The sequence below is a fragment of the Orycteropus afer genome, unplaced genomic scaffold, assembly GCF_000298275.1.
Source record: "Orycteropus afer afer isolate SDZICR_OR568_19922 unplaced genomic scaffold, OryAfe1.0 scaffold00431, whole genome shotgun sequence".
NCBI lineage: Eukaryota > Metazoa > Chordata > Mammalia > Tubulidentata > Orycteropodidae > Orycteropus > Orycteropus afer.
In genome coordinates, this window is record NW_006922018.1 from 2,401,538 (window position 1) to 2,416,770 (window position 15,233).

Sequence of the window (15,233 nt, forward strand, 5' to 3'; positions counted from 1 at the left end):
TCTCATTTCTCATCAAAACACCTTAACAACAACTCAGAAAAGGAGGGAGAGAATGGTTGCACAACCATGGTTGAACAAAATAATCAATGTCACGAAATGGTACCCTAGAGATCGTGGAATTATGGTGTTTTGTTGTGTATATTCTCAACAACAAAATTAATAAAAAATTTTAAAAGTATAACATGATCTATTTTAGATTTTAAAAAGAAAGAAAACACCTTCCAAAGCCTTTCTGAAGATGCTGCATTGTGGGAAATTGCAGTCAATGTCATGAGACAAAGTGTATGTGAGCTGCTGTATGGAAAGTGAATTTGCTCTGTAAGCTTTCACCCAAATCACAAAAATTAAAAAAAAAAAAAAAGCCTTTCAGAATATCCCCTCTGCTTTTCAAACAGTTATGTTCCTATAAGAGAGATGTGATAAACTTCCAAAACTCCCCTGTGCTCACTGAATAAAGGTCACAGTAATAGTTTTGTGCATAAAGCCTTTTACAATCTGGTTTCAATCTGGTTTTCTAATCTCTTCTACTGCTGCTTGTCCCAATGCAATCCTCCCTCTGTTGCCACACTATACACACACACACACACACACACACAGATTTCTAAGCTTTTTGACGAAGATCCAAAGAGCCCTTGATAATTTATTGTTGCCCCACATCTTAGATTATTTCATTTGTCAACTATATTAGTTATAACTCATCCATCTTTAGAGGAAATATTTAAGTACCAATCCAAATATTCAAAATTTCTAGAAGTAACTATAATTAGATTTTATAGAAATCAAGCTCAAAGCAAGGAAACCAAAAAAAAAAAAAACCCCAAACTCACTGCCATAGAGTTGGATCCGACTCATAGCAACCCCTCCTTGGGTTTCTGAGGTGCTATCACTACAGAAGTAGATTGCCCACCTTCCTTCTGAGGAGTGGCTGGTGGGTTTGAACCGCCAGTCTTCTGGTTAGCAGTCAAATGCCTTAAGCTTGACTTTAATTAGCTTTCTCCTTATTAAATGACCAATTTCCATTAGGCTATTTTAAAATATTGATAATTTTAAGGGTCCCCCCGTTTTTTCTTCGCAGCTCCATAGAGGTTTGGGAACCATTGCTCACTTTGTATAAACCTCCCCTTCTTTGCCTTTGTGCATGTCATCCTTGCTGTCTAGACTTTGACCTCACAGTGCTTGGAGTCACTTGTTACCATTATAGTTAATTCTTTAACCCAGTTTTCTCTCTGCCAGATTTTGAGCTTCTCAAGGACAAGACCAGAACCCCATTTATCTATTTCTAGCACCTAACAGTGCCTAACCCCTAAAAAAACGCAATAAATGTTTACTGAATGAATAACCCCTGGCAGGACAGATGCTACTATCAACATAAAACAAAAAGAGGCTGAGAAAGATGTGAGAAGATGTGACTTTCAGAACTTACCTTTTCTGAAAGTTTTAAACCAAATTTGAATTCAAATTTTCTAACATTAATTCTATCAGTCTGATAACTATAAGTTTGCTTAAGTGGCAACTACTGTAATAATTCAATGTGTAACTTTTTCTTCCTTTCCAGAAATCTCATCAGGATGTCATTTATCCTATTACGGCTCTTATTATGCCTCCAATTTAGCAGAAATGACCTAATGCCACAATGAATATCCAATATTAAAAATGTTTGCTCTGACTTAAGTCACTCAGAATATCTGCCTATTTATTAAGTAGATCAGATTCTGATAAACAAAAGCTGAATTCCTTCATAAAATAATTATAAAGTACTCCTAGCTCTTTCAGAAATGTATCATGTAAAAGAAGATAAGAAGGTGATAGGAAATCATTATATTGATTGAATAGTTTCCACAATAACTGCTTATTTTTAAATTTCACATTTTCTTTCTTGTGTGTGTGTAGGGGAAAAACTCCAAAGTTAAAAACATGCTTTGTTTAAATCTTTTTTTAAATGTATCCAAGAATCTTCTACCCAAACACATGCTTTCACTAAAGGAAGCCCACATTTTCATTCAAAAAGAAATTAGTACTAACTGGACTTTTATTTTCTAGTCCTCACCTACTAAGTAAATCTTCAAATCAAACCTCCTTTATTGAAACATATCACAAGACTAGCCATGCCCTCAAATCAAACCAAATATAATGTCAAAGCTTATCAACTCTATTATTTCATAACTATGATACGTCAGCTAGACCTTAAAGAAATAAAAACTAACTTTGTAATGTTATAAGCAACATGAGAGTGCAGATACTCTTTTCCTGTTAGATTAAAACATTTTTTTGGAAGGACTTTTTTCTCTTTTATCCTACGAAGTATTTTTAATCAAAATTATTTACTACTGAAACATGGTTAAAAAAAAAAAAAAAAAAAGTACAATCTTCCCCTTCCCATTTAGCGTATAATTTAATGTACAAGCAGCTCTTCTGTTACAGAAAGGGAAAAGCACACGGACTTTCCGAGCAGTATTTAGGGAATGAAGAGCGAGGTAGAAGCTACAGTTCACAGCAACTGATGGAAGTAGGCCCCTCCTGCAAAATGCCTGACAGCACAAAGAGCTGATCTTGAATAAAGAGCACAGACTCCCCCAACCTTTCTCATATTATATCCAGAGTCCAGGCATCAATCAAGCTAAAAAGACAATTTAGAGAAGAAGCACAGTCATAATTTGCCCAAAGTATGTTTACTGTGGCTTACAACTCTGAAAGGTATGTATAAATTGTTCTCTAAATGTGATTTTAGTCAACTTTATAAGTCTGGAGTCAGAAGAGGGAGCTGTATAGGGACTAGATAGATGACTCAGTTCAACACTGCTTTCTGAAATTCTATTATTCAATGGTCCTGTTAGGGTTGTTTTGTTTATTTTAGCATGATTATAAATCTGAAAATCTAAACACATTTCTGTAACTTTATTTCATAGCAGGTCAGTTTGTTAAAGGAGAAGCAAAGAGAAATAAAGAGAACTTAAATGATCTTACACTTGCAAAGTAGTTTCATGTTATCTCATTTAACCCCCAAAATTCCGTTTACAGATGCATGAATGGAGGAAGTACAATAGATTAATATAAAATTTAGTAATATATTTGTTAGAGGGGAATGAAAGACAGGGAAAAAGGAATACATACTTTGCAAATTAGTATGATAGGATATATTTTATAACTTCTGAGGTTGTCAAAATGTCCAGTAAGCTGAAGATGTCCACACCATCATCAAGAGCCCCAACTAAAAAACAAACCAAACCTACTGCCATCAAGTGGATTCCGACCACAGCAACCCCCATCGGGTTTCCGAGGTGGTAAATCTTAACAGAAGTAGATTGCCCAGTCTTCCTTCTATGGAGTGGCTGGTGGGTTTGAACCCCAATCTTCTGGTTAGCAGTCAGATGCCTTAGTGACTGTGCTACCAGAATTCCTGAGAGCCCCAACCAACACTTGCAAATTTGCTATGTATGATGCAGTCAAGAAACCAGTAACTCATGATTATGTCAATGTGTATAAAACCTAATATTGAGATCAGATGAGTATTTCCCAACTTTCTGTAGTGACTAAATGTTATGTTTTAAAATTGACAAGCCTGCTATAAGAAAACCAAGTTTATTTTATCTATTTTTAAAGGAAAATTCATTTCTCTACTATTTGCATGCTTGAGATGCGGAAAAAACATTTAAAATGAAAACAATGAAGAGCTGAAAATTCAATCAAGAGAAAAAAACACAAAACAGAGAGTCTCATATTGCTTCTTGAGCATCAAAAGACAACAAACAAAAATAAAGATCTTAATTCCCCACCTCCCACTTTTTTAAAGTTCTGCAAGCACCACAGTTCTTCACAACTGTTTGTAATAAACGCTTGGTTAATTCAAATCTGTTTTCATAATTCTCCTTCTTGAAACAAACAGAATATTGGTCTATTATTATGGAACTGATATTCTCTGGTTTAGGACCTTTCCTTTTTTAAAAAAAAATAAGAAGAGCACTTGGAAAAATTAGAAACTTTGCATATTTATCTCCTGTTGACTTTATCAATTTCCTCACCCAGGGTTTCTCAAACTTTCCCCACTATATTAAGTTCACACTCCCAGGCAGACCCCTAAAACCAGAACCTACATCTTTCTTGCCCATTCTGTTTGCAGGAGATCACTTGGTCTTTGCCAGGCAAATTTTCTACTTTCACTCTTCTTGTTTCCAAAGAAAGCAGCAGCCCTCCTGTTTCCCAAGAGGATACTTTCCAACTTCCTTTACCTCCTGGTCCATTCCTTTCACTTTCAACCTGTCCATGCAGGCTTCTTCCCCTTAGCCTATAAATAAGATCACAGGTCCCCAATCCTGAAAATTGCCCCCCCCATCAAGTTTGACAGTGAGGGACGGAGAGCAGCGGAACAGAGAGATGAGTCCTTAACCTCCTGCAATCTGAGTACTGTCTCCACTGCTCAGCACCACATTCCTCACTCTTCTTAACTCTTCGGCGTGTATCTCCAACACAGCCAGCTGTATTTATTTCTATTGCTGGCTTAGGTTCTGCTCCAGTGTCTCAAGGCTGCAACTCTTTACCATGACTTTACTCTCTCTCCAACTCTAGTCCCTCATTTCCACCTGCCTACCATATATACTTTGCAAATTAGTATGATAGGATATACTTTTTAACCTCTGAGGTTGTCAAAACGTCCATTAAGCTGAGGATGTCCACACCATCATCAAGAGCCCCAAAAAATCCAAACCTACTGCCAAATAGCTACCAAATAGCTCTATCTGGATGTCCTAGCCAAGTCATCATGTCAACACCAAACCCCTTATACCTCTTCTTTCCTGCTCCTCCAAATCTCTTACCTCTGGCCACCCAGTGTCAATCTTTGGACTGGGATGCCAAGGGAGAAGGAAACAATTCATTTGCCAAGAACCACAATTCTGCCTCAAATATTTCTCAAATCTGTCTTGTTGGTTCTATACCCATTTAATACTAAAATCTCTCATCTAAATTGCTATAACATTCTCATTTTAGTATCCTTATCTCTAGTTTTCAGTATACACTGTTGCTAGAGAATATTTCTAAAGCAAAACTCTGATCATGTCTGGAACTCAAGCTACTCTACACAGTATTTCTCAAATATAATGCACATGCCAATCACCTGGTGATCTTGCTAAAATGCACATTCTCATTCAATGAGTCTGGGATGGTGCCTGATTCTCTGTTCTTTCTTTTATTTGTGTTTTTAGCTATGAGAATATTTCTTTTTGATTCTGTATTTCTAATATGCTCCTAGGTAATGATGATGCTACTCATGAGGCTACATATAATGTGGCCCCAACCTATTTTTCCACCCTCACTTTCTATTCCTCTCTGCCCAGCATACATGTGTATGTCTATATCCCTCACACACACAGACCACAAATACACACACAAAAAGATGTATGGAGAGAAACTGTTCCCTAAACATACTTTCCAGCATCTGTGCTTCTTGTTCTTTCCTTAGAGTCTGCCCATCACAATTCTACCCACTTTTCAAGAACCAAATCATTCTCCCACAGCCTTTTCTTATGTTCTCACCTAAATCACTGTCACATGCCACCCTCCAAATACCACAAAACTTTAGGACACCCATGGCACTTAATTTGCACTGTTTCTGCTCTGGCTTGATATGCCATAATACTAAAACTCAAAACCAAACTTACTGCCATTGAGCTGATTCTGACTTATGGCAACCCCATGTATTCAGAATAGAACTGCTCCATATCATCTTTATTAAGGAAGCAGAATGTCAGGTGTTTCTTCTGTGGTACCACTGAGTAGGTTCAAATAATCAACTTTTAGGTTACTAATCAACTGTAAACTGTTTTGCACCACTCAGGGGCTCCAACACCATTAAGGGTCTCCTCATTTTATCTTCATTCCTAGACAGTAAATTCCTGGACGGGGACTATCTACCTAACTTCTGTATCCTAAGGGCATCTTGTGTTAAGTGCCAGTAAGTACTGGCTGAAGTGGATTTGTATTCCAAGAAAAACAAAGCATCTCACTTTATTTCATGTAATTTACTTTGAGCAGAACGCTTTAGAAGTTTCTTTAAGACAAACAAAAACACTTCCAGGAGGTGACTCATAAGTAGAACCTAAGAAAATGTGTTAAATATTTGCTACTAAAAACAAAACAAAACCCACTGTACATATTCAAATAGTGCCTCAAGAATTTTAGTACTTATCCAATTTATAGTGGTCTCCAGGTATACAGATCAAGTTTCTGATGTCTTATTAAAAATTAAATCTAATTTGTTATATTCCAGCAATTATTACATTATAAGTTTACAATACTTTCTAATCCAGATGCTAGCCCTTCCTAGTTCAGATTACCTAATGTTCCTTTTATCATTCCATTCATTAAAAGGGACAACACTTTTTCCCTGGGTGTGTTAAGACTAGCTATCTGCAAAACACTTTAAGATTGAAATGTCTTACATTTGTGTGTAGACTTTGAAAAGTGCTTGAAAACATGTATCATGAAATAACATTTTTAAGGCTAAAATGTCCTCAGTTGAGAAACCTCTCTATATATTTATCCTACCAAAAAAAAAAAAAAAAACCTGCCAATATTCAAGAACTAACCATAGCTCTCAAACTTCAGTGCGAGTTTGATAACAAATTTGTAGTGCTTGTTAAACATGCAGATTAGAGCTTCCTTCTCAGAAAAATCTCATTCAGTAACTGCGGTGGGGCCCAGGAAACTGAACATTTAACCAGCATCCCCAGGTGATTCTGATGCAGGTGTTCCTCAGATCTCAATTAGAGAAATACTAACCTCAGCCCTCGTCTGGGGGCACTACCAGGTTGCGTTTAAAGGGAAATCTAACGAAAGGCCTTTCCCAAACCAGCTGTCAAAACAGTACAACATGCGGTGATTCGCTTAAGATAAAAGGGGGAGAAAAAGTTCCTTGGAGCCTGAATTAAACCCGAAAATAATGACAGAGGGAAAGTGGCGTTTCTTTCCAAACCCTACGCTCTATTCTGGGATCATCACCCCAACAACTGTGAGGACACCGCTGTTGCCGGCGAGCGAGGATCAAACCCTCGAGAGCTGAGCCCAGGCCAGTCGCTGGCCCTGGGGGGTGGGAAGTTGCCGCGGCCCTGCACTCGCCCGGGTTCCACTGCTCACCTCCAATTACGAGTTGTCCTCTGCAGCCGAGGAAGGATGCCGGACCCCACGCCCAGGCCTCCAAGTCCCCTCTGCTCGCATACGTAAACAAGGTGCCTCCGGGGGGTCTGTAGCCCCAGCTCCAAGCCCGCGCCCCCTCACCTGCCGCGCGGCCGCAGCGCCGCCTCTTCGGTGGGTTCCGACTGCTGCAGTTCCTGTTCGCCCGCGGTCGCAGGCAGCCCCTCGGCGTCTTCCACCGTCACCTCAGACGTAGTCACAGCCCCCGCCGCCGGCACCCGGGTAGCCGAAGTGGGAGCGGCCGCGGCTCCCAGGCCGAACGCAGTGTCCTCCGAAGGAGCTGGGAGGTCGCGGAAGCGCCCAGCAGCCACAGTTCCCGCCGCGAGCCACAGGAGCAACATCAGCAACGCCCGCACGAGCGGCCCCAAACAGGTGGCGCGCTCCATCAGCGGCCCGCCCCGCGCGCGGTCATGGATGCGCAGTCGCTGGCGCCCGCCTCTCCAGCAGCACGGAGCCCCCCACCAAGGAAAATAAGCGCTAAGGACCCTACCGCTGCCGTGACGGCCTGGACAGACAGCCGCCTTCCCCGGGCCACGTCTCAGCCCGGCCTTCTCCACCGCCACCTGACTGACAGCTTCCCTCGGACATCGCCCATTGAGGAAACTTGGAGTGCGTCTGTCCCACGATTGGCTGCGGCCACTGCCACTCCGAAGACCAAGGCTGCCGGGTTGGGGAAGGTGAACCTTCCCCGGTTGTCTACAACACTCAGTCCAATCAAATCGTACTTTTGTCGCCAGTAGCCTGGCCCTCTTTCGGACACGATAACCCAATGAGAAATGCCTCTTCCCGCAGCCTTCTTAGAGGATTGGTGAACCCCGCTGCTCCCGGAATACCTTTACCCGAAGCCGATTTGCCATCGCGGAGATTGGTCTCGCCTCTCAAAGCGAGGCGCTGGAGAGATCTTGGAAGAACATTGGTAGAAGCACATGCCCCTTAAAGGCCTGAGATAACTTTTTCTTGATTGGTTGGAAGCGGCACTTAATACGTGGCGGTTTCTGACTGTAAAGAGGACGGTCCCTAGTGAAAGGAAGAGTGGGAGGCAGGTCCTGGTGGCGGGGAGCGGCAGACCTTAAGGGAGCTGCTGCTGTGCCTCTTCTAAAGTGTGGTCTATTTTGGAAAGACAAAAGCGAACCAGGAAAAATAAGTGGCCAAACAAATCAGCTAGTCCATCGATGTAGAAGCGGTAAAGCGGGTTGAAGAGACTAGCTTGTGGCTGCGAGGAAGCTGAGAATTGCGGCTTTTTAGAGATGATAGTGACCTAGAGATACCACTAGTCCACGCGACACACCTCCTTCCTAAAGAAGGAAGCGAGGCCTGATGCACTTACGTAATTTGTCCAAGGTCACATAGCAAGTTATTTACAGAATCGTGACTTTTTCTAGTCTTTTGACTCCGGTCTGGCAGATTTTGTACCTCACAGGGCTTACCGAAGAGGGTGATGGCAAAAAGCCAAACTGGAGGAGATATGAATATTCAGCTAAAAAATTTGAACTTGTCATAAAGCAAATGAGGACCCTAAAGATTTTTGAGTAGATAGTGAAATGGTATGAGTTACGATTTAGGAAGATGCATCGCATAAGCAGTGTATTCAGAAAGAGTAGAAGGGAAGAAGCCTCAAGGTTGAGAAGACTAACTGGGAGGCTACTGGCCCCCATCAGGATCTCTGGTGGCGCTATGGTTAAAGCACTGAGCTGCTAACCAAAAGGTCTTTGGCGGTTCCGCTCCACGGGAGAAAGATTAGGCAGTCTACTTCTGTGAATATTTACAGCCTGGCAACGTAGTGCCTAAGGCATTTGACTGCTAACCAAGAAGGTTGGAGGTTCAAACCCACCAGCTGTTCTGCCAGAAGGAAGGTGGGGCAATATAGGTCCCTAAAGATTTACAGCCTCAGAAACCTGTGAATCGAATGGATGGCAGTGAGTTTGGTTTTTTTGGTAAGTCGGCATCAACTTGATAGCAGTGGTTCCCCCCCAACCCCCCTTCCCATCAACCTAGTGAGGGCTGTTTTAGATGTTCTCCACTTACATTCAAACATCTCCTGCCCAAAACTAAAACAAAGAGACAAAAACCACTTCCCCTTTCCACTCTTGGCCACATTTCTTTACTCCTCTGCACTCAAAAGTTTTCAGTTTTTTTAAAGGGGGGACCAGGTTTGCTGGTCTGATAGAGCCTGGTAAAAGCACTGAAACTATGGCCCCTAGCTACACTTCAGGTCTGGAATTGAACCCACAAGGGACTGAGAAGTCCCTTGTCAGATATGTCATTTGGCTTCCAGACAAACAAAAGACAGGCATATGAGTTACCTGAGGTAGACACACTCCTTGGAGAGAACAATCATGGGAGAAAGAAGGGCTACTTACGCACAGGGAGACAGCTCAGGGGGCAGGAGTGCATGGAGGGATGGACACAGGGAAGAGGTAACTGTCGGGAGGAAATGGGTGGGGAGCTATTGCATTGTGGTAAATTGTGGTCAATGTCATGAGATAAAGTGTATGTGAACTGCTGTATGGAAAGTGAATTTGCTCTGTAAATCTTCACCCAAATCACAAAAGAAAAAAAAGTCTTCAATTTTTTGTATAGAGGAGCCCTAGTGGTGCAAGTGGTTAAACTCTTAACTTCATCTTCTCTTGTTCTCAGACACACTCTTCTCAGACTTTCCCTCAATTCTACCAAAACCGGTCTTTCTGAGGACACCATTTCTAAATTCAAATGATTTCTCTCAGTGACATCATCTTACTCATCAGCTATATTTCACCCATTAACTCAATCTTTCCCATATGGAAGAATTTTCAGTTTTTCTTGCTTCCATCAACATAGGGCAGGTCATGGCATTTACTTTATCATAACCCTCAAATGGTTCCCCAGTTCTCCCAGGCTAATCCCCAGTTCTCCCAGGCTAAATGCTAAACTCCTTACAATAGGCTTCAGGGTGTCATATAATCTGGCTTTTATTCCTTCCCTGACTTCAATGCATACTAAGTGATGTGCTCACACACACTAGCCAAACTGACTTCTTTGCTGTTAAAAAGCTGGCCAAGCAAGTCCCACATTGTGGGTTTTCATTTGCAGTTTTCTCTGCTTAGGAAACTCTTCCCAGGATACCTACAAAGCTTGTTCTTTCATTTCCTTCAAAATGCTGTTTAAATGTTAATTTCCCAGTAAAGCCTCTTCTGATCACCCACCCAAAATTGACACACACACCTCTTCTCTTCCCAACTTCTTCTCCTCGGTGTTATTTTTCCCCTTAAACTGTAAATATGAGGATTTATGTACTTGTTTATTGTCTGCCTCCCGCCACTAAAATATCACTTCTATGAGGATTTGCTCACTGATATAACTGATATATTCCAAGGAAGGAAGCCCTGGTGGCACAGTGGAGACGTGTTTGGTGGCTAGCCAAATAGTCATTTGTTCAAACTCACCAGATGCTCCTCAGGAGAAAGATGCGGCCATCTGCTTGCATAAATATTACAGCATTGGACACCCTATGGGGCAGTTCTACTCTGTCCTATAGGGTCGCTGTGAGTCGAAATTGACTTGATGGTGACAGGTTTGGATTTTTGGGGTATATTCCAAGAATCTAAACCAGTGCATCACATTTAGTAAGCGTTTAGTAAGTCAGGATCAACTTGATGACAGTGGGCTGTTTTTAGAGGTACTCCACTTATACACAAACATCTCCTGCCCCAAACTAAAAAGAAGAGACAAAAACCACTTCCCCTTTTGTTGAATGAGAAGAGAGGGGAAAGAGAAGAGGTTGTAATTGCTTTATATAGAGGAGCCCTGGAAGGGCAAATGGTTAAGTGCTCAGCTGCTAACCAAAAGATTGGCAGATCAAGCCCACCAGCTGTTCTGTGGAGACAGATGTGGCCATCTACTTCCATAAAGATTTACAGCCTTGGTAACCCAATGGGACAGTTCTACACTGTCCTATATGGTAACTATAAGTCAGAATGACTCAATAGCAATAAGTTTGGTTTTGGTTTGGTTTTATGCATAGAGAAGTGATTTAGGGAAGCAAGATTCCACAGTATATGTAGAAAACAGGGACAACTGTGCATTCCATATTGAAAGCAGAGATTAGGAAGTACTACTAGAAAATAAGAGAAAATAGATGAGAGAGCACACATCAGGTGACCATTATTTTCTCAGCAAAACAGGAAATAAGCCGTCTTGCATAAGGATTACAGCAGAAGATATGAGACAAGTGTCAGAAAGCTAACGTGAGATAAAAAAAAATGATTGTCTTGTAATGATCCATTTGAAAATATATATATATATATAACCTGAACTTCATGGTTTTGTAACTTTTTCAAAATATGATTGTGGCATGAGCAAGGCTATTAACCTGAGCTAATGAATTAGGAATCTGCTTGCCACCTGAAGGAACTCTCATGGTGCACTGGTTAAAACCTGTGACTGCTAACCAAAAGGTGAGTGGTTCAAACCTACCAGCTGCTCCACAGGAGAAAGATAAGGCAGTATGCTTCTGTGAATATTTATAGCCTTCAAAATCCTATGGGGCAGTTCTACTCTGTCCTATAGGGTCTCTATGAGTCAGAATCAACTCAGCAGCAGTGGTTTTGTGGTTTGGGTTGCCACCTATAAATGATTTGAAAGTCTTTGCTCATTCATTTTTTCATTTAACATTCAGGTAGTACTACATGTACTCTACATGTAGAAGCAAAGATATGACATAGTTCCTGCTCTTCTGAAGCTTAAAATCTAGTTATGGAGATAGCCATTAATCTAGTAGTTGTTGTTAGTTGTTAGGTGCCATCAAGTTGTCTCCAACTCATAGTGAACCTGGGCACAACAGAACAAAACACTGCCTGGTCCTGTGCCAGCCTTATTTATGATCCTTGCTATACCTAAGCCCATTGTTGCAGCAACTGTGTCAATCCATTTTATTGAGGGCCTTCCCCTTCTTCATTGACCCTCCACTTTACCAAGCATGATATCTTTCTCCAGGGAACAGTCCCTTCTGACAGCATGACTGCAAAAAGGGCGAGGAGGCCACATGTTCTGACCTCCTCTAATCCCATAAGAGGAAGACAGAGTCATCATCAATAATCCAAGGCCTATTCCTGCCAGGCCAGACATGCTGCCTCCCTCCAGCCCTTCTCCAACTGTTCCTCCCAAAGCACCCACCACCTCTCTCCTGGGTTCACTAATTCGCTACAGTGGCCACACAGAGCTCACAGATTATGGGGTTTATTAGGGAAGCACCAGGCTACAATTCGAGTTCAGGAAAAATGCTCAGCCTCTCTCCCAGCCCTCTGTCCCTCAGCCAACAGTTTCTCACGGTCTCTTTCCCAGCAGTGCTGGTCCCTCGGTGTCTCACTCAGCAATGTGTGTCCCTTGCATCTCTTTTCCAGCAGCATGTGTCGCTTTCTGGAGTGCATGTCTCTTTTAGCAGCACGTCTTCCTCAACCAGCAGTCAGAGAGATTCTGCCTCTAGCAGGCCTCCTTTTGAGCTTGGCAGAGTGGCCAAACTAGCCAATCATAGCATCAGAACTCTAAGCACCTGAGAGAGAACCTCCCATAACAATGCGTTGTGCTACTCCCAATAGAAATAACCCAGGTGGATAACATGTACAATCAGGAGCTCCTCAGTTGCTCATTCCACCACTGAATTTACAATGACTTATGGGTAGAAAAGCCATATTAAGTAATTTACTACACTGCAATGACCAAAGTAGATGAGACAAGGTCTGGTCATTCTTGCTTCCAAGGAGCATTCCAGCTACACTTCTTCCAGGACAGATTTGTTAGTCCTCTTAACAGACCTTGGTACTCATGGCATTCTTCTCCAGCACCACAGCTAAAAAATAAAAATCTAGTAATTACACAAATTTTATTGCCTTAGTTTCCTAGGTTGCTATAACATAAATATGACAAGTGGGTAGCTTTAAAGAACAATTTATTTTCTCACAGTTGAGAAGCTGGCAGTCTGAAATCAGGGTAGCAGCTCTAGGGAAGGCTCTGTCTGTCAGCTCTGAGGGAAGATCCTTGCCTCCTTGTAATCCTTGTACCTTTTCCATTTTTATGTGGCATCTATCTGTCCTTCCCCTCCCCAACCCCCACCACTATGCTTATTTCGGTGTTCAATCTCTTTTTCATAACTCAGAAGTGATTAGGTTTAGCACACATGCTACCCTGCTGTGACTTCATTATCCTAACAAAGAAAAGTATATTCCCAAACATCTACAGGCATAGGGATTACGATTCCAACACATTTTTTTTCTTGGAGGTGGAGACATTATTCAATCTATAACACTTACATTATTAAAACTAAGATAAGTGCTTTGATGAAATAGGTACAGACAGAAGAGCAGAGTGGTGGAAAAGTGCCAATAAGGAAAGTCACGCTTTATACACAGGAAAATAAGTACAAATATTTCCATTTTGGAAAAAGAAAAAAAAAAAAAGCCCTAAGTCAAGGTCAGCTGACTGGGAAAATAACTCAAAGGATGGAAAAGAGAGTCTGCCAGGTTTAGAATAGTGTGAAGATTTATAGTGATGTATGGAAGCTCTGGAATATGATCTGAAATGTGCCAGGAAGATGTAAGAAAGTTAGAGCCAGACATGATAGCTGGTCAGTGATGCTGAGCCAAGAAAAGAGACTGGCACTTAGGTACCCTGAGCCAGGGCTTCCCAGGACAATTAGTATTCTAAAACTGAGCGTGGTCCAGAAGATCAGCAAAACAGGTCTAAGATTTAGAAACATTATGCTCAGTTCATTAACAGAAAATCTTTAGCTGTCAGGGTTGAACTTGATTACAAATAACAAAAGCCTGCCTTATAGTGTTGACACAATAGCTCGACAATGATATTTTATTTAGACTTAAGCTTCTTCTATCTTTCCCTCCTTAATGTATAACTTTTGTTCTTCATACTTGTTATTTTTAGCCTCAGGGTGGCATCTCCAGCATCATTTCTTTATTACAGGCAGGAAAAAGGGGAAGGACAAAAGGCATACCACCCTGATTTAACCCCTTATCAAAGAGCTTTCCTGGAAGGCCCCCTATCTCAGTTATCTCATGTTGCTATAACAGAAATACCATAAGTGGATGTCTTTAACAAACAGAAATTTATTTTCTCACAGTTCAGGAGGCTATAAATCCAAATTCAGGGCACTGGGTCTAGGGGAAAGCTTTCTCTCTATATCACCTCTGGGAGAAGGTTATTGTGTCTTCAGCTGCTGTTTCCTGGCTCCTTAGAGATCTCCACACACCTAGACATCTATCTTCCTCCATCTTGACTTGTTTAATCTGCTCCTTTTATATTTTCTAAGAGATTGACTCAAAACACACTAATCCTGCCTCTTAATACGACAAAGACAATCCATTCCCAAATAAGGTTATAAACATAAGCATAGAGGTTAGGATTTATGACACATTTTTTGGGGAACACATTCAATCCATAACAACCACCAAGAGACTTCCACTTATATTTCATAGGCCATACCATGTGAGATAAACATCCTAGCTGTAATGGAAGCATACTGCCACTCCAAACAAAATTGGAGTTCTGCTAGTGAGAATGAAGGGAAGAATTATTCATCTACTTTATTGAAGTATAATGTATGTACAATAAAATGTACTTATTCAAAGTGTATAATTGGGTATGTTTCGACAGATGTATATACCACAATCATAATACAGACACTTCCAATACCTTCAAGAGTTTCCTCATGTTCTTTGGCAGTCAAGCCCTCTTTAAATCCCCAGCCCTCAGGTAGCCAAGTATCTGTTTTCTATCAAAATAGATTAATTTGTATTTTCTAGAATTTTTTTTTGTTTTTTAATTAATCATGCAGTGTATACTCTTTTGTGTTTGACTTCTTTTACTCTATATTTTTTAATTCATTCATGTTGTTGCATCTATCAGTACTCAGTTTCTTTTTATTGCCAAGTAGTATTTCTTTGTATAAATGTCCCACATTTGTTTATGCATTCACTTGTTGACATACCTTTGGAGTCTTTCCCAATTTTTGGCTATTACAAATAAAGTTGTTAGAAACATTCAAATACAAGTCATAGATA

General features: G+C 41.1%; 1 protein-coding gene across 1 annotated transcript in view; it reads right to left on the bottom strand.

Moving 5' to 3' along the window:
* Positions 1–7,571, bottom strand: part of EIF2AK3 (eukaryotic translation initiation factor 2 alpha kinase 3) — a 96,241-nt gene extending 88,670 nt beyond the window's left edge. The window contains exon 1 of the mRNA XM_007954106.1: positions 7,270–7,571. Coding sequence (XP_007952297.1) covers positions 7,270–7,571 — 302 coding nt within the window. The remainder of the gene's footprint in view (positions 1–7,269) is intronic.
* Between the last annotated feature and the right edge of the window lie 7,662 nt (positions 7,572–15,233).